Raw genomic sequence first — 19,215 nt, forward strand, 5'->3', positions numbered from 1 at the left:
ACCTCACAGGATTTTCCCATTGTTCTCCCCTCCCGCAGGTGGCAGCATTCTTTAGAGGGCAAAGGGGAGGATTTTCTTCTCTCCCCCACTGCAGCCACTACTGCCCACAGAGAGGAGCTGCAAAAATTGCCACTCCTCACTGTAGGCAAATGCTTACTTTGCCTCTCCATTACTCTGCCACTGGGTGACACAGGCAAGGGAAGAGAGCAGGGCCAGGCAGGTGAGGCAACACCCATAGGGTGGGGTAGCTGCAATCACTTCCCTGTGGTGCTATCACCTCACCCTGCCTCATGGGGCAGCTATCCTCAGCAATACCCCTCCCCATGTTTCCAAGGGCACACAAGCAGACAAGGATGCTCCATGGTGGCTTACTGGTCCCAGACACCAAAGAGCTGTTCAACAATTAAGTGGGCCAACTGCTATAACCCTACTGATAATGTTCTTTTGTACTGTAAGTACAGGTAGAAGTGTTCTTTACATACCCCGGGTTTCCGCGCATATAAGCCTTGAAGTCACTTATAAGCAAGCCTTTGAACCTTGCTATAAACCTTCCCTCTCCAGAACTCTAAATGCCACTCCTGCTGCAATTGCCACCTACAGATTACAGGCATTTACAGGCATTTTGGAAGACATTACAGGTGTTTTGGAAGACAATGTGGTGATTTTATTTAAGTTTTCTCTCAACTGTGCTGCAATATAAAACCTCTTCCTCCTGGAATAAGGAAAGGGAATTGCTTCTTTCAGACACTTGAAGGCAAACAGGAAATACCACAGATGGCCCAGGAGGGAATCACCTCCCACCTAGACCAGAAGGGAACTCCTCTTCAAAGGAACAGCATCATACAAGGGACCAAGCCAGGAAGGCCTGCAACCCCATCAATTGCATTTCCTCAGAAGTGAAGTCCATACACAGCCTGATCCTCAGTTCCCCTTGGAAGATACCAGTCCCGTAGCTTCACATGGCTATACATGACTCACCAAGTTGTTCTTCTATTGTGATCTCCAGATGGACATCAAGATAGATGAGCCCACTCCAGGCACCACGCTGATGCATGTTAATTACATGCCCATTAGACATCACCTTTCGGATTATCGCCGTGAAGTGCATGGCAGTAGCATTGCGCTTGTTAGCCACAAGGTGGGCTGTGGCTTTCATCTTGGGAGGAACCACCACTTGCTTTGTGCAGGTCTCATAAATACTCCTCACCACAGTGACAGCCCTCTCATTGTCCTGGCTGTACTCCAGTATAGCAGTCATGTCCATGATTTTAAATTGATGAGAAGTTGCCACACCAACCCCCCACAGGGAATTCCAGAAAACTCTGTCAGCAACTTGGGTTTCCCAAGTCATGGTGAAGATGTGGCTCTGTGGTATCTCACTTCTGTTGATATAGGTCTCCTTCTTTAAGAGACAGCGGTAGCAATTCACATTGGAGGGGTCACTCAGGGTCACACTTAATATTTCAAAGCTGGGGCTAATGAGGTCACCAATCACAGGCTGGAAATAACAGCTGTCATCCGCAGAATGCTTGGCCGCTTCAATGGTGTGGAAATTCCTGTAGACTCTAGCCAAGAAGAGACCATTACAGGCCCGGAAAGCTACCTTATTGTCTCTATGAAATACTTCAAATTGCAAGGATGAATGTTCTGAGTACTGGACAGGCAAAATGGGATGGCTTTGGCATCTACCAATAGGCCTCAGGGCAAGGTACCCACCAACCCAGTCTCTCAGCAGAATTTTTTCAGAGGGCAGAAGTGTGATGCGGAACTTGCTTGACATCTTCTTTTCAACATCACCCTGGATTGCCCGGCTATCGTCTCTGCCCAGCGAGTCCCAGAACATGAGGTTGTCCATCTGGAAAGCCACCCCTTCTTCTGCATGAATGAAGGCTTCGAGTTGACCCAGTCCTTTCAGTTCCCTACAGGAAGAGAACTGATATGGTAGGAGATGTGAGCACATATTAAGGGAATTACTCATGCCCATGTCATAGACATACCTATCATCTCCCCCATCTTCCCACTTATCTCTGGCTTTTAAGTTGAAGTACTTATGCAATTCCCTTGTTCAGAATGTCCATGGACAGCATCTGACCATATGCTTCTTATGTCCAGTGCAACAACTCCTGCTCCCCATGCTGAAGGACCCAAAAGGAACACTCTGCACATGTTTAAGTATGCTTTATACAAGAGACATACTTTCAGGTGAGCATGCATGGGTCCATGATGTTAATGAGAAAACAAGCTTCAGGAAGTTCAATAAAACCTCCTTCCATGCATGTGTGCTTAGAATGGCAGCCTATATGTCCCAGTGCAAGCATCTGGGAGTCCAACCTGCCTCAGATGAAGCAATTTGGCCTGTTAAGAGGCAAAATCAACTTGCCAGTATCTGAAGCTATATAGGCAGTTATAAGTTAACTTCTCCAGAGATTAGGAAAGAAGCTATGCCATGATGTGAGTGGTCAGTTCCTGGCCAATGTCTTCTCTCCCTCACCCCAATCAACCTCCGGCCCACTGAAATAAGTTAACCCCAACACTTAATTCTGGGGACCAAATTATACATGCAAGCATGCAGCTTTAAGGCCCACAGATAGGGGACCCAGAGCAAAATGGTCTTCTGAACCCATGCCTCCAAATTTTTAGCATTCCTTCTCTAGAGTGAAAAGGTGGCTTTTGAGATCACAACAGTAGAAGCAGTAGAGAATGCTACCCTAATATATACATGTGCTTAGATATATTTTTGTGAGGGGAAAGGGTGAAGCATGTCCCCACCACCACTCCCTTCAAAGGATGCTTCTCAAGCTTAACACAAGGCCCAGTTGCATGGCCCAAACATGTATGGGCCACAGAACTCAGCCACAGTCCCACTTGCCTTCAAACCAAGCAATTTTATACAAACCATTTCGAAAGCTTCTGCCATTCTTGCAGCCCAATATCGGCAAGCTAAAAAAAATGAGAGATGTAAAGTTTGTGTGCAACTCTGAATAATGCAATAATTTAGCATCTCAGCAACAAGTGGAGACAGGCTGATCTGTTCTATCCTGTGCAGGGGTCAGATCCTAAACTATCATCCTCAGTGGCGTATCTAGGAAAAATAGTGCCTAGGGCAAGCAATGAAATTGCGCCCCCTGTCCAAACATCTGACACCCATCTTTCAGATAACTTTATCATAATATCAGCTGAAAAAATACAAGTCAAGCTCATTAATCTTTTTAGTATTTCAAAAATTATTTAGCAGTGGACATAGCCAGACCAAAAAATGCTGGGAAACTACAAATTTCAGTATGCTGGGGCTCATGAAATACCCAAATACGATGTGGAGGTATACTTAGAAAACTAAACAGAAGTGCCTGTCTAATTCTCTACTATGCATTGTAGCATCACTATTACATAAGTTTTAAAAATAAATGGAGAATTTGACTTTTCCCAGATACTCTGAAAATAATTAAAGGATATGCAGAGTAAACTGTGTCACTGCTTGGAATATATTCTAGTATTTCAGAAAGACAGTTAAAATGAGAGAAAGAGAGCAAGAAACTTCCAGTGGGTCTTAATACTAAGGATTTCACACTGATTCAAAGACAAACTCACCATTAGTAGCCATATTATTAAGACATCACATTTAACTCACTCATCACAACAAACAAAGTAAGAGCAAATGAATACAATCCTAGCTCATAAGCTTCAGCTCATTATTCACAAGCCCTGATTCTCTGTACATAGTGCCAAAATGAATATGTGTACAGTTATTTATATTATATTGAATTAAAAATAATACCTGTAGTCCCTTCGGGGAGCTTCCTAAAGGCTGTGGGGGAGGTCTGCAAAGGTCCCCCCTCTCCCTGCTGCCTTCTAGGGCCTCGCAGGGCCCATTTTAGCATGTGCTGTGTCCATTTTTAATTTTTATTTAAATGGCCGCTAAAAACAAAATGGCCACCATGCATGCTCAAATGGCCTCTGCCTGGCCTGGCCTAGGGCCTCACAGAGGCTATTTGAGCATGTGCAGTGGCCATTGTGTTTTCAGCAGCCATTTTTTAATTTTATGAAATGGCACACCCCTTCAAGTGGCGCCCGGGGCACGTGCCCTGCCTGCCCCACCCTAGATGCGCCCCTGATCATCCTGTGGAGCAAGGTCAAATCCAGAGGGCTGACAGTTTCCTGGGACTCACCAGAGCAGAGGATTCACAGCCCCAACAGTACTGTCTGCCTCACTTTCTTCAGAGCATCCAAGGATAGCCAGAACTGCCTGGTGTACTCTACGTCTAAGCAGAGTGAACCCACTAAGAATACCTAGCTCACAGGCCATAGCTCAGAGCACAAGGTTCAGAATCTAGGTTCAGTCCTTGCCATCTCCAGGCAGAACATCCAAGAGCACAGCTAGGAAAGGCCTCTACTAAAGACACTGAAGATCCACGAACAATCAAAGTACATAGTACCAGGCTAGATCAGCCAGCCCTTGGGGCAGCTTCATAAGGGCCATTCCAAAACACTGGAGTGGGCACCAGTGTGGGGTTCGTGCTGCCAATACCATTTGAGAATGCAGCATATCATCATGAGCCACTGCTGCCCCCCAGTAAGGTGGAGTGGGATACTCTAGGCCAACTGGATTCTTGGGACCATGGTTTAAGAGCTCTTCCAAGGTCTAGATTAGTCCAGCCCTGGCTCAGGCTCTAGATGAGCATTGGCATCACTGAACTGGAGTTCACATCTATGCATGTTAACTCTAATGCACCAAGCACTTAGTAAGCTTACTGAAGCTCCCTTTAAAGAACTGGTTGGGGCCTTTTGTCTCTACAGAACTCATTAGTAATAGTTTATCCAGAACAGAACCCCATTGCTTTTCTGAATGAAAAATGAACGTAAGCCAAGCAAGTTGGTTAGGGCCGCCTGGGGACTGCCAGCTGCCCATCCTCTCTTCAAAGGATACCATTCATCTGAAAGCAGAGGAGCACACTTCCACTACTGTCAACCCAACAGCCCCAACCCCAAGTCACCACCACTATCAATTTACTACAAGCTGGGTTACTGCTCCCAACAGAGCAGGCCTGCAGAACATGCAACCCATGAGCCAGACACAGCCAGTCCACCAGCCATGCACTGTGGACTGACAGGACATCCATTTCCATAATCCCAGGAAGGAAGGAAGGCACCAGAAGGTTTATCAGATTCCCGATAGGTTGCTGCACATGGATCACCAGACTCTGGTGTAAGCTGGCACAAGGATGTCCATGTCTCTTTTCAGGACTCATATCAGCAAGGACAGTCCCCAGCTTAAGTTTTCTTTCCTTTTAGCCAGGTTTATCCTCTTCATGACTGAAGAGCAGAGTCAGCATGAACTAGCCAATACTAGCCTATAAGTTCTGCATGACTTCAGTTTCACTTTGTAGACTGACTTATGCCTCCTTCCTAAGGAGCAACCTAGAGTACCCCTCCCCTACCATTGTATGAACAATTTGTCAGGATCAACTGCATGCCCTACAGCTTTGAAGGTTCTTCCCCAGAGATTTAAGTATTACTACCTATTTGGGCCAGGTGATGAAGATGCAGATGGGAACTGAGTAGCCCAGTACAAAACCAGAACCAAGTGCATTGCTTTAAAAGCTTTTTAAGTTTAACTCTCATGAAGCTTTCAGGCTAGGCAGGCCATAGATTAAGTAATCTTCAAAACCATTTCCCAATATTGCACCATAGTCTAGAGCAAGGATAGGCAACTTGGCTCTCCAGCTGTTCTCAGAAGATCTTCTTAAGGCATTAGTCTCAGGCACGCTAACTAGAAACTCACAAGCACTTATTTTCAAGTACGCATGCCTGCTTGCATTCATGTAGTAAACTACCTGGAAACAGATTACAGATAGTGTCAGAGAAGGAAACCAACAAGGAAGTAATAAAGGAGAGCACACTTCAGAAGTTACCTAAAGAGACAGGATGAAAGGAAACAAATCCTTCCATGGCTTAAAAGACTCAAGAACCAGAAAGTCTCCATCATTCAGTCAAAATACTCACTAGTAACAAGCGACACCAATAATTATCCAGCTAGCGCTCACACACCCAATCACTCACCTGCTTGGTGGATAAAGAGAAGACAATAAGCAAGCTTGTCTATCAAGGGATGTTTTATACTTCCCACAGCTCATATGTCAATCAAAGGCAAAAGAGCACAGCTGATTGCAATTGTGGTTAACACAGGGCACCTGATGGGATGTGCATGAAAAGAGAAACCCCATTCATTGCTGTTTTAAAGTTGAGAAAGTGTAAGGAGAGTCAGGGGAGCTTCCTCAGTGCAAGCTGGCTTATGCTATCTACAGTTTTTCAGGATCAGGCAACTCATCTCATATTTGCTCGAGAGTTTTCTGATTGGACAATGAAATCTTTCCTGGAATGGGAACACTGGGATAAGAACATAAAAAGCTGTTATGGCTGTTCCAGGATCAGGCAAGCAAATGATTAAGTGAGGGCCTTTCAGAGTGGAATGAAGATGCTGGCAGGGTAAATGTTTATTGCTACTAAACATAGTAGGCAGCATGCAGACTAAGCTAGTCATGAGTCATGACTAAGTCCCATTGAAATTAGTGGGATTTAAGCCAGTCATGATTAACTTGTCTCATTGGTTGCAATGGTATTTAGTCATGATAAGGTAATCTGGAAGCTGCCCATTGTTTGCTCAGATGTAAGCCCCACTGAGACTGATGAATGCAAAAGCCACAACCCTGTCACACTCAGGAGAGTATGTAATGGTTTCTATATCTGGTGCTGCCACCATTTATCTTCAGCACTAGTCCCCTCTTATAATAGACTAGTAACTTTAAGCCCATTACATTAACGGGCGCTAGTAGACCTTTGGGGCCAGCTAACTTTCTCTCTTCTCCCGCCCCCCCATCTCCGTCACATTCAGTTCTTTGCTGATCCCTCCTTTGCGGGGCTCAGGGTCTGGGGCCAAGGAGCCCAGTGCAATCTGTGCCAGCGACGATGACGGGAAAGGAACTCACTAATGTTTGGGGTTGCCATAAGGAATATCAAACTTACAAAACAGCATGGGAAAGCTTCCTCCCACACACCCACCAGACTCTCCCTACCTTGAGATGCATGGCACCTTCACAGAATCACCTTTGCAGCCTGTGTTGATTAACTCAGGAAAGGCACCACCAGCCCCTGGTTTTCTCAAAGACACCACTGTGTTTCCGAATCCCCGTTTTACTTTTAATCATGCACAGAGAGGGCTGAAGACTCTCCCACCCAGTTCTCACTCTTTAACCACCTGAACTGCACTCAGCCTACCGTGACCACGTGCAGCCCGAAACAGGACGCGGCACCTGGGCTCGCCGCGAGTTGGGGCCTGGAGGAGGCCCAGCAGAGGTTGACTGGCCGTGGGGTGGGGCCTCAGAAGACCCGGCGCAGGTCGACCACAGCTGGCGGCATGCAGGCGCTCCTCCGTGGCCTGGGCCACCCACCGATGCGGCGGGAGGGCTCCAAAGCCCAATCCTCTCCTTGGGTGGCCCCGGCCGTTGTTGTGGCCGGCGGGGCTGAGTGCGGCCGCCGCCGCCAGCGGGCCCAGTCCCCCGTTGCGGCAGCCGCCGCCAGCGGGCTCAGTCCCCGCGCTGTGGCCGCCGCCGCCAGCGGCGCCAGTCCTTCCGCCACGGCCACCAGCGGGCCCAGTCCCCCCACCGCGGCCGGCGCCGCCAGCGGGCCTAGTCTCCCTGCCGCCGCCACTGCCAGCGGGCCTAATCTCCCCGCCGCGGCCGCCAGCGGGCTCAGTCTCGCCGCCGGGGCCACCACCGCCCCTCTCTTTTCTCCCCGCCTCTGGTGTCTTTTCTCCCCGCCGCCGCTGCCTCGTATGTTCCAGTGGCAGGGCCGGTCCCGCCGCTGCCGCCTCTGCCCTCCCCGTAGCCCGTTCTTCGGCCGTCTCTGCCCTCCTCAACATGGCCACCGTGTCTCTGCGGCCGTATCTTTCTCGGATGTTCTGGGCATGCGCTCCGCGCATGCCCAGAATAGCCGAGAAAGACACGGGCGCACACCTAAGCATTTTATTATAGAGGATACTGTACTTGATAGTGGGGAAAGGGTTTAGGCATGGGCTATTACTCCAATAGAAGAAGTCCAAATATTTTAAAAATAAAGAGGATTTATTGTTTAACCAAGAAAAAGAAATGAAACAGAATGTGATCCTTTCAGAGAAACACATATTTCAAAGCATGACCAGTTAGAGTTTACTATCTTGCAGTTTGGGTCCCTTCCTGCCAGCTTCTTCCTTAGCAGTTAACATCCAACTGACTCTACTTCCAAGGTTCTGAGCTCCATGGAACTCTCCCTATCAGTCTCAGGGCTTAGCAACAGTTGCCATGTTCACCTCACTAACCCCCAGACCAAGCAGCAGATACAAACATAAGCCATTGTTGTTAACCAGTGAGTTCTTTGGGTTTACCTATAAGAAAACACACATGGGATCCACTGTTTCTTCCTAATATGGACAGCAGCGTCAGCATCATGTGATCAGAAGAACGACAATTAGCAGTTGATGGGCATGAATCCACAACTTGCTGGACAGCAACTTCATGGAGTCTAATAGATCAAGTCTGGAATAAATGGGTAGTGCAAGCAGTCTTTCCTCTGTCTGGCAGCGCTTCAGTTATCCCTTCGAAGTATGCCATCTCTGATATGCACCACACTAAAGAACACTTTGATCACTGCAGCTGAGGATGAAGGGAGTCATAGTCCAATGACACCGGGGCACCCAAGTCTATGAACCCCTAACAGTGGGTGTGGGTGTGGTGATTTCATGTGTTTTCATGGTGTGTTTTAATGCTGTGTTGTGTGAGCAACCCAGAGAACAATTTGTTATGGGGCAGGTAACAAATATTGCTTATTATTTACTACTACTACTACTACTACTACTACTACTACACTACTCATTGGCATGTAACATTCAGTTCTTCCTCCACTATTTGGTAAGACCTTCGTTTTCAGCTTTGCAGACATCATGGCAGTAAAGCAGATATCTCAGTGTACAAACACAGTTCGCTCCTGAATCTCATCTTATTCTCAGATGATGAGGACAGACCAAAGGAGGTGATCATCACCTTTCTTGAGAGTTCCAGCTTGCTAATGCTATTCATTTTGTATGTCTTCTTCCTGCTCACTGCATTGCAGCTGGTAACTCTGTTGTACAACAGTTGATAAGAGATCATATTACATTCCTTCTTGTCCCATAATGGTGGCAAATGAATGACTTGGAGAAATACGCTGCAGCCAGCAACATATTCCAGCAGTGTGCCAGACCATGACAGATACCTTGTGACCTGGGCTGCATATAGAGGTGTGCAGGATACTGCTAGGGGATTGGCCCATTTCAAAACTATGATTCTATCATTCCAGTAAGGAAACTCTACCCGACTCTGCATATGAGGCATTAGTCCCAGGGCATGACCTGATAGCATATGACACAGCCACCTTGCTTGCTGAAGCTAAACAAGTCTAGTTCTGGCTGTTGCCTGGATGGGTGACCACCTGCCAACCCCTTGCATGCTGCCTCGAATTCCAAGATGGATGGAAGGCAGGTCAGAATTGTAATAAAATAAATAAAATCAGTGTTGGCTTTCGATATAGGAAGCCCAGGCTCAGATCCATACTCAGCTTTGAAACTCAGCGGGTGACATTAGGCAAGTGTCCGACTCCTGCTAACTGAACAAGGAGGCCACTTTTGAAGGTATGGCTCTCTTTATATTTAGCCAGGGTAGCAAATACCTCTTTCAATTTAGCATAGCATCTGCCCAGTGACTGTTGCTGGTGTCTCCCTTGTGTTTCTTATTAAATCATGAGCCAACAGGCAACCATCTTCTCATTCCTCTGGCTATGCGAACCACTTTGGAAACGGTTTCAGTTTTGTTGCCAAGCCACAGAGCAGCAATAACAACCTCTCAGCCCAAACAAGGTGAGCTCTCAAGTCTCACAAAAACAGATGGGGAGGTAAACCTGCTGTGTCTGGCCTGCTCTCCTGCAGCTGGCCTGGAGGCTCACAGGATGGAATGTTCCCCCCAGGTAGAAAACTAGCATGTGCAGAGGAAGAAGGGCTAGGCTGACATCTAGTTCTCCAAGTGCAGGGATTTTTGGAGAGGGCTGTGGTTAAGCATCCTATCATGTGTCTTCTGCTGTTTGTGAAAAGTAGACATACCTCACACCTCTCAACACTATGATACCACAGTGTTGTTCTGAATGACTCAGAGAAAAGCCAGGAAATAAATGCAAGAAACAATAAACAGACTCCCCAATAAAGCTTATCAGGAGCCAGCACCTCCACCGCCCGCCACGTGCAGCAACATCTGTACTAGTGGAAGCTCCCGTAGAAAGTCACACTGCTCAGTATGTATTCTATACCTTTCCTCTGAGTCTGAGGAGCTCAAGAGCCTGGGGCAATTGTATCTCAATTTTGTCCCCACAACAACCATTTTGATCCCATTTTGTCCTCACAACAACCTACCCTGTCAAGGGGTTTAGGCTGAGTGATTGGTCCAAGGACCCCTGATGAATTTTGGGGACAAATGGGGATATCCCCAGCACACACACCCTGCCACCTGACACACTCCTTGCTACATGATTTCGGGTGCATACAGGAAAGTCACACTCATTTAGTCTGTATAATGAATGCAGGTAAACTACCCATCCCTTGGTTAGCTGCTCACGATTGGCTAATATAGATTAGAACCCTCACTTAGGGTTGCCAACTGTCCCTCATTATGCAGGATGTCTCTCATTTCAGGGATGAAATGTTGGTCCCTATAGGGACAGCATTTGTGCCTCATTTATTTAATAGCATATAACTCAATAACATATATGTCTATGATACTCAGGCTCTTGATTACCACTACATACACCTCCCAGCCCACCCCAGCCAGCCTCCACAAACTTGTGTCCATCCCTCATTCTGGAACTTGTGCCCCTCATTCTGGCAATGAAATGTTGGCAACCCTATCCCCACTACACACGCAACCGTACACGGGAAGGGTGGAATCAACCCACCCTTGGTAGGGGTAACTAATCCGCAGGCATGTAGGGTCATTTGGCATGCCCCTTGTTTTGAACCCTGAAAGCAAGCCAGCCGCCTGTAAAAATAAAATAAAATCCAGAAGTGTGGTGTCCTCCCTAGCCACAAGTGCATGCGTAGATCCCCCGTTCTCATACGAGTTGATTCCCAGTCCCAACCACACCCCTATAGTTCCCCCCACCGCTTGGCAAAGGAAGAGTTAACCCTCTTTCGTCTCTCAGGGAGTTTACGCCCCCTTCGTTGTGACATCAGCGGTCGGACACGCCCATTTCGAACACTTACACAAGATGGTGGATGTTTCTCTCTGACAGGTAGGGAGTTTTTCTTTCTTTGGTGTTTTCTCGCATTCCGATGGTTAAAAACCAGCTGTATCTCTGAGAATCTGCGGGAGAGGGGCTGCGGTTTCTGGAACGTGCTTCTCTTCGTGAGCGCAATGGTTTCCTCCAATTTCCTCCTTAACTTAGGCAAGAATCAGTTGCGATCCTCCCTTTTTCTTAGTGGTTTGGTTTCTTCCTATTTAATAGGAGTATTAAGCTCTATAGTGAATTGGGGACTTTCCAGTTCGCCCCCCTCCTCGGCCTGACATGCACTCCCACTTTTGGTGCATTGGCATTGGAGGGATCTAATATGTGCACGAACGGGCCCTTTTCCCCTTCGGCGAGTGGAATTTATTGGGTTAGACCAGGTGGATTTGAGAGTGACAACCTCTGGGTTCTGTTGTATTTTTGTGGAACGCTTCAGAACTGTTCGCCTCTCTAGCTCCGCAGGGGGGGGTGTGAAGAATACTTCCCTAGTGGTTAGAGCCGGTGCAAAACGTTGTTTTGCATCCCTTTGCCTTGAGAATGCTGCCTGACTGGCCAAAATTGGCCTGCGGCTCTAGTTTAAATTGCAGGGCTTTAGAGGCTTGAACTTCTCTTCCGCACCTCTCCTCTCCGCCCCCCACCCCAGCCCCGTTAGATTCCTTTTCCTAGCCAGGGACAGACCAAGGAGCTCTGAAGTTCCACTGAAATGAATACTAGGGCAGCCTTTGGCTGTTGTGGCTGGGGATGATGGGAGTTGTAGTCCAACAGCATTGGGGGATCCCAGGTTGGGAACCCCTCTTCTAGGAAATACACTATCCAGCATAAGAGCTCCTTCTGCTTCAGGGCTGGAGGAGGAATGCCTGGATGAACACCTGCTTTTGCCCCAGATACAGCTGCATTTGATGTGGGTGGCCAAGTAATCACTCTTTATTTATCAAGTGCCTACAATCTTAATATTTTCACACTGGGGAGAGGGCAGAGACAGGGAGAGAGGAGAAGACATTAGTAAATCAAGAAGGTGGTGATTATTTCAATGACATGTACTTGGACTTAGTTACAGTTGCAAATGGAGCTTATATGTAGAGCTTCCCTTAGTCTAGCAGCAACAGCAAGCGGGAATGATCAGGTCCACTGGTGGCTTATATCTGTTTTTCAGCCAGGACAGGCTCCCAAAGCAGCTTACAATTTACATTTACGTACTGTATTTGTGTTTACATTAAAACACTATATTGGATGGGAGTTGCAGCCAGCCAGCCCACAGAAGCAGCCCTTCCATTGCTCTGCAGCATCTTCTGGTCCCTGATGGTGATGTAATCAGGGGTTCCAGGCGGCTTCCTCCAAGGCTAGAGGGCAGAAGGGAAGGCCACCGTTAGAGATAGCCCAAGACAGTTTGGTGTCCAAGAGGAAATATTGGACACCAAATATTTCAATACACAACAAATCCATCTCTTCCCATGAAGTAACAAGGGACACAGTCCAACAGGAAGTTCTCCTGCACAAACCTGATTGCAGTGAAGAGGCAGAGTGTGTGTGTTGCATGATTATTATTTGTCTTGATAAAAAGTTCTCAAAATAGTTTACGTAGCCGGAAGAATAAGAAGATAGTCCCCTCTGCCAAATGAGCTTACAGTCTAAAATGCATCCTCCCATTCATTTCAATGTGGCTTGTGCAGGAGAACTTCCTGCTGCATTGTGTCCCATGGATCGGAGAGGGTTGCCTGTCTTCCCCTCTGCTACCCTACTGCACACAAAATCTGCTGCCTGAGGCCATTGCCTAACTTGTCTGCCTAGTAAGCTTCCATAAGCTTAAAAAATTAAAACATGCACACATGCACATTGGACTGTGTTCTCAGAATTCTGGCCCATGAGCTGGGGCAGTGTTTAATTTCTAAAATTTATTTATTTATGTATTTATTTTATTGCATTTGTATCCAGCTCTTCCTCCAAGGAGCCCAGAGCAGTGTACATGGTTATGTTTCTCCTCACAACAACCCTGTGAGGTAGGTTAGGCTGAGAGAGAAGTGACAGGCCCAGAATCACCCAGAATGTCATGGCTGAATGGGGATTTGAACTCGGGTCTCCCCAGTTTTAGTCTATAACCACTACACCGCACTGACTCTCATAAAGTGGGGTGTCAAGGGCCAGGCCCACATGGGATCTCTATTTTCTGACTTGGAAGGTAGTCCTTGCTCTTTAACTTTAGGTATGTGGCGACAGGGTGCTGGAGGCAGTGGTGAGGGGGAAGTCAATCTGTATGCGCCCAGAGGTACCTTTCATTAATATAGAGTATCAGATCTGTTGTTTTAAAGAAAGAGCATGACATAAAGAGGGGAGGATTGGTACAAAATGAGCACGATGAAAGGAGAACAAGCTTCTACAGCAGGGATTCTCAAACTTGGGTCCTCAGGTGTTATTGGACTTCAACTCCCATAATCCCCAGCCTCAGTGGCCTTTGGTTGGGGATTATGGGAGTTGAAGTCCAATAACACCTGAGGACCCAGCTTTGAGAATCACTGCTCTACAGGATCAAGACCAGCAAGATATCTTCTCCTGTCTACACTACTGTCCTAGCTGGCATTTCTACACCCAAAGAGAGATTCAAATATAACCAGCTGCCCCACGCAGGCATCAGCTGCGTTTTAGCAATAGACAAGCGATCTGGGACCACTCCAGGCAGAATGCATCTTTGTGGTGTCTTAAGGAAAAATCTTATAAACTGTCTACAAGAGGGGTCCCTAGCCAGGCAGTTGCCCTCTCGCCATCCTGGAAGAAGTTGTATTTCAGGATGAAGGGATCCTTGTAAAATATATATTTAACGAGACAGCTTCATCTCAGCTACTGTAAGCCCCCACTCCCCCCCTCCATTTCACTTGCTTTTCATTATTACCATTCCCAGTGGTAAACCTGTCTCAGTGTTTCTATTTCAGCACTGCGACGTAGCAATGTGATGCTCCTGATACCCATGATTAACGAGCGCCTGACTGACGGAAGCACTAATTTGTTTCTTTCAATAGAACACTCCTTGTGAACATGCCTCCCACATCAGCTACTGGAGTCTATTAGAGAATAATTTGATCGCCAAAAATGCTTTGCTGATTAAAGCGACTGCTGAAGTTTAGGCTTTTCGTTGTCGGGCGAGGGAGAGTGCCCAGAGCTGGGGAGAACTTCAGGCTGCAATGGCAGTGTGGCTACGGAATGGGGTTGGGGACCAGTAGACCAACTGGGGATCACAGTGGAACTGGCAGTGCCTAGAAGCTCCAAATTCTATGCCCTCCCAGTCTTCCCGACAGAGTGGGTAATACGCTATTTTTGAGTTTTAAGAAAGATTTTGGACCACAGCTTCCATCATCCCCAGCCACAGTTGCAAGGTATGATGAGAGTTGTAGTCCAGCAACATCTGGAGGCCCAAGATTGGGACCTCTCATATACGGGTGCGGCTGCTGACGTATCTGTTTGTCGCCACTGGCCAATCACGCCAGATGTCTCCAATCTTCTCCTTCTCTCACTGGGGAGATTCAGTGACTGGCTGCACTTCACAGTGATTGTCTGCCTACAGGGGCATAACTATAATTGAACAGCAGGGGCACAATTGGCCCCTGAGGGAGAGGGGACCCACCAACTGAGCATCAGCTTGCTCTTCACTCTCCCCTTCCTTCCTCTCCAAAAGAAGGCGGGGGGCTCGGAAACACATCTCCACTACTTGTCTCAGGGCCCACTCCAACCTTGTTACACCCCTGGCTGCAGAAACAGTCCGATGAAGAGCTACAAAGGAGCCTGGCCTACTGCTCTCACTAAGCCTCTGAGAAGATTGCATAATTTAATACTCTTTCATAACTGCCAATCTATTACGTGATTTTTGTTGTGCCCTTTTTGCTCCACCCTAGTTATCCTAAGATCAGAGGGATCTCTGGAGGTGACGAGTTTGTTTGATTGTTACGTTGGTATCCCTCTCTTCCCAAAAGCCTCAGAGTGGCTTACAGCATTCTTTAGAATTAATAATCCTGCCGCAAATGTTTTTTTAAAAGTCAAACAAAAGTTTAAAAGGGGGGCGTGCAGATTACAGTTATTCCTCCTCAGGCGGATGGCGGCCTCTGCCTCTGCTGCAGTGTGATGACAATGGCTGCCGTTTGGGATGGATAGTTCCACAACATACGTTTACGTAGCATGGGTGAATGAGTCCATCTCGGAGTGCCAAGAGGTTCCCACTCTGCTGGTACAATTTCACAGTGGCCTCGAAGCTTCAGACTGCCTCTTTGTTTTGACACTGCTAGTCCACAAGGGCCAGCCGAGGAGCAGAGCGAATTCTTCAGCGAATGACACTGATTGATGGAGACCGTGTGCCGTGCTGATGTGGCAGTGGTTAGAATTACTACCAGATCTCCAGGGCAGCCTCTTAAATCTGCTCAGTGTGTTATAGCTGCAGTGTTTATATGCATGTTTAGCTGCAGGTAAACACTCATGTGTGGTGTGATACGTCCATTCCTGGTTTGTACAGGTGTTTGCTTCCATGCCCAGTGCTGGATTTTTGCTTGCATGGACCCCACGCATAGCTGCCAGACTCTTGGTCACTGTAACGTTTGCATTTTGCATATACCAGTCCTACGGTTTCATAGCCACCATAATCATAGAGAGCATGGTGTAGACTAGAGGTAGGGTTGTCGAATGGCCAAAGAAAGTGAGGCCTGGCCTGCTCTTCGACCTTTAGCAGCAGCTTACATGCCAAAATCAGAAAGCAAAGCTTTTCGTGGCACAGAAACAAGCATTATTGCCTACGAATATCTTCACATCAAGCTGCTTTTCGAAGCATGCAGCTACAGTGGGTAGTTGAAAACTAGCCCTTTGGAAAGTGGACTTTTCTTCTCAGTGGCTGATCTGTGACTTGGCCTGTTCACCACTCCCCTTCCTATCAGTACATTACCCACAGAGATAGAAAAATACTAGAGTCACCCACAGTGTTCCCTCGAACAGAAAATCCCAGATGCTCTTGACTATAACTCCCAGGATCCTCAGGCAAAGCCCATTGCAACTAGGGATTCTAGGAACTGTAGACAACAACACCTGAGATTTCCTCTTATATGGAACACTGGTCATCCAACATTGTAGTCCTGATTGACACCCCCAGTCTGCAATTGAACTGATTTTTCACTCGACTCTCAGTGCTACATATTGGGTTTTTACTGTAGAAATGTCAAGGTATGATGCCGCTGCTCAGTGATCATGGCTAGTAGCAGTTTTTCGTTTTTCCCACAAGTTCAGGCTTCTGGTGTATCATGCTAGTACACACAAACACACATCCCGCTAAGATGTTTGGTACCATGTTGTCACTGCCCGTTGCCATTACTGGTTGTATCATGGCTTCCTTTAGACTTTCCTCCAAATCAGGCCAGTCAACATCTCTTCCCACCTGTCTGTGCTCAGAAGCAACAGACAACTTACCTAAATTAAAGATGAAACCTGGGCTTTTTCAAATTTGGAGAGTCAATCCCTGCCATCTCCAGTTAAAGTAAAGTAAAGTGTGCCGTCAAGTCGATTTCGACTCCTGGCGCCCACAGAGCCTTGTGGTTGTCTTTGGTAGAATACGAGAGGGGTTTACCATTGCCTCCTCCCGTGCAGTATGAGATGATGCCTTTCAGCATCTTCCTATATTGCTGTTGCCCGATATAGGTGTTTCCCATAGTCTGGGGAACATACCAGCAGGGATTTGAACTGGCAACCTTCTGCTTGTTAGTCAAGCATTTCCCTGCTGCACCACTTAAGTTAGGGCAGGGAAATACCCTTATCTGAAATTCTGCTGCCAGTCAGTGTTGACGATACTGAGCCAGGTGGACCAAGAGTCTGACTCAGCAGATGGCAACTTCCTATGTTTCATTGTAATCCAGGAATGCCCCACTACCTGTGTCACGAATAAATGACTGTGAACCACCCTAAAATTTGGTGGGAGAGGTATCAGTAAATGTCAGGTTCAGTCCAGAATTCTACAGAAGCATCTTAGCCTTTCTTTCAACACGTATGGAGACCTGAAATAGACACGCAACAAATCCATCTGTATCTCACTCTCAGGGCCGCATGTATTCCCTGATCACAAACAACCATAGAAATGAGTACAGGGCCCAGAACTCAGTCTACTGAGAATTTCAGCTTTCACCCATCTTTTTTTAAAGCAAGTTTCTAAATCCCACGCCTGCACAGGTAGGTTTGAAAGGGTGTAGGCTTTGCCACCTAGTGGCGCAGCAGGGAAATGACTTGCCTAGCAAGCATGAGGTTGCCTGTTCGATTCCCTGCTACACCTATATCGGGCAGCAGCAATATAGGAAGATGCTGAAAGGCATCATCTCATACTGTGAAGGAGGAGGCAATGGTAAACCCCTCCTGTATTCTACCAAAGAAAACCCACAGGGCTCTGTGGTCACCAGGAGTCAACACCAACTCGACGGCACACTTTACCTTTCGGCTTTGCCTGGTGAAGTCTAAGAAGCCAGAGCTGAGCTGAGCAGCATATGCAAGTGGCAGGGCACGGCTGCATCAATTCCCTGCCTAGCTCTCTGCCCTTTCCTGTGACTATTAGAATAAAATATGCATATATAATACATTGGTGCATAATTTGCAAAATTCATGCAGGTTGAAGAATTCAGCTTTTGGGGAGGATACAGAACTTGCGGAAGTTGTTTGTTGTCTGCAGAGAATATCTAGCTTTATTCAAGCACTTTCTGCCCCATATCTCTCTCTCTCTCTCTCTCTCTATACACACACACACACACACACACACACACACACACACACACACACTCTAGCAGAATCTTTTCAGATTCTGTGATTCCAGGAGCCAGTCAGTTCTCAACGAATGCCTTTTTCTCCTATCAATGTTTCTTTGTGGTCAAAAGTGATGTTTGTTAAGCTCAGGTGCTCCTGCGCTCCAGACTTGGCTCTCCCCGATACAGAAGCTGAGAGAGGCAGCTGAGAAGCCCCAAATCAAACTGCGCTGCTCCAGCTTACACACTGTCATAGTCCTCAAGGGGTTCTCCATTTTGCTAGGAAGCCTTAGATATTGGTCCAAGTGATGTCTGTGTTGTTTGGCTCTCCCATTTCCAAGTGCTGGGGAACAACGCTTCACGGAGGCTGCCATCCTGTGCATGCTTTCTTGAGAAAAACCATCCAAGAGTTGTGTGGTTCTTTGAAGTTGGGCTGCACAACTTGGGCCTTCCAGCTGTTTTTGGACACCAGCGCCCATCATCCCCACCCACGGTAGCCAATACTCAGGGATGGTGATAGTTCAGCAACAGTTGGAGGGCCAAAGTCGTGGCAGAAGCTTTCATGGATCACAGTCCACTTAATCAGATGCATGAAGTGTTAGCCTTAGTTGGCAGGTGTGTGTGAGTGTGTGTGTCTGTGTGTGTACACACACACACACACACACACACAAGTGTATAGTGAGGAAGGGAAAAACCCATAAAACAGTGAATGGCCATGAAATGCAAGAAGTATAAACTACTGCAAATATGTATATACCGCCTTTCAACAGAAGTCTCCAAAGCGGTTTACAAAGAGAAATAATAAATAAAGATAGATAGATAGAAAGAAAATGGCTCTCTGTCCCTAACAACAACAACAACATAAGATAGACACCAGCAACAGCCACTGGAGGGATGCTGTGCTGGGGCTGGATAGGGCCAGTTGCTCTCCCCTGCTCAATAAAGAGAATCACCACTTTAAAAGAGTACCTCTTTGCCCAGTTAGCAGGGAATTATCTATATAATTAATACGCTTAGCCGGACTAGCCAGATGCGTGCGGCTAAGGAGAGGCGGGCTGGCGGAGGAGGCGGCAGTGGTGGGCGAAGCCCTGCCAGCTGGGAGGAGGAGGCGGTTTCGGGCCCTGGCAGAGGA

At 47.3% G+C, this 19,215-nt stretch overlaps 2 protein-coding genes across 3 annotated transcripts in view; one reads left to right on the top strand and one right to left on the bottom strand.

Annotated features, from left to right (window-relative positions):
- Positions 1-641: 641 nt before the first annotated feature.
- LOC128344470 (uncharacterized) lies at positions 642-6,076 on the bottom strand. The gene is made up of 3 exons (XM_053294610.1): positions 6,058-6,076; positions 2,897-2,940; positions 642-1,919 (listed from the first exon to the last, which is right to left on the bottom strand). The coding sequence occupies exon 3, from the start codon at positions 1,853-1,855 to the stop codon at positions 956-958; it is 900 nt and encodes a 299-aa protein (XP_053150585.1). The 5' UTR covers positions 1,856-1,919; positions 2,897-2,940; positions 6,058-6,076; the 3' UTR covers positions 642-955.
- A 2,541-nt stretch (positions 6,077-8,617) lies between these two features.
- Positions 8,618-19,215, top strand: part of ARAF (A-Raf proto-oncogene, serine/threonine kinase) — a 30,533-nt gene continuing 19,935 nt past the window's right edge. The window contains exons 1-2 of one of the 2 annotated variants that reach the window (XM_053294596.1): positions 8,618-8,633; positions 11,254-11,343. The gene's annotated coding sequence lies outside the window, so the exon portion shown is untranslated. Of the gene's footprint in view, positions 8,634-11,253; positions 11,344-11,383; positions 11,497-19,215 lie in introns of those variants that run through there. The other variant, XM_053294600.1, reaches the window with a different exon arrangement.

Source organism: Hemicordylus capensis, chromosome 2, assembly GCF_027244095.1.
Source record: "Hemicordylus capensis ecotype Gifberg chromosome 2, rHemCap1.1.pri, whole genome shotgun sequence".
In the NCBI taxonomy this organism is placed as follows: domain Eukaryota; kingdom Metazoa; phylum Chordata; class Lepidosauria; order Squamata; family Cordylidae; genus Hemicordylus; species Hemicordylus capensis.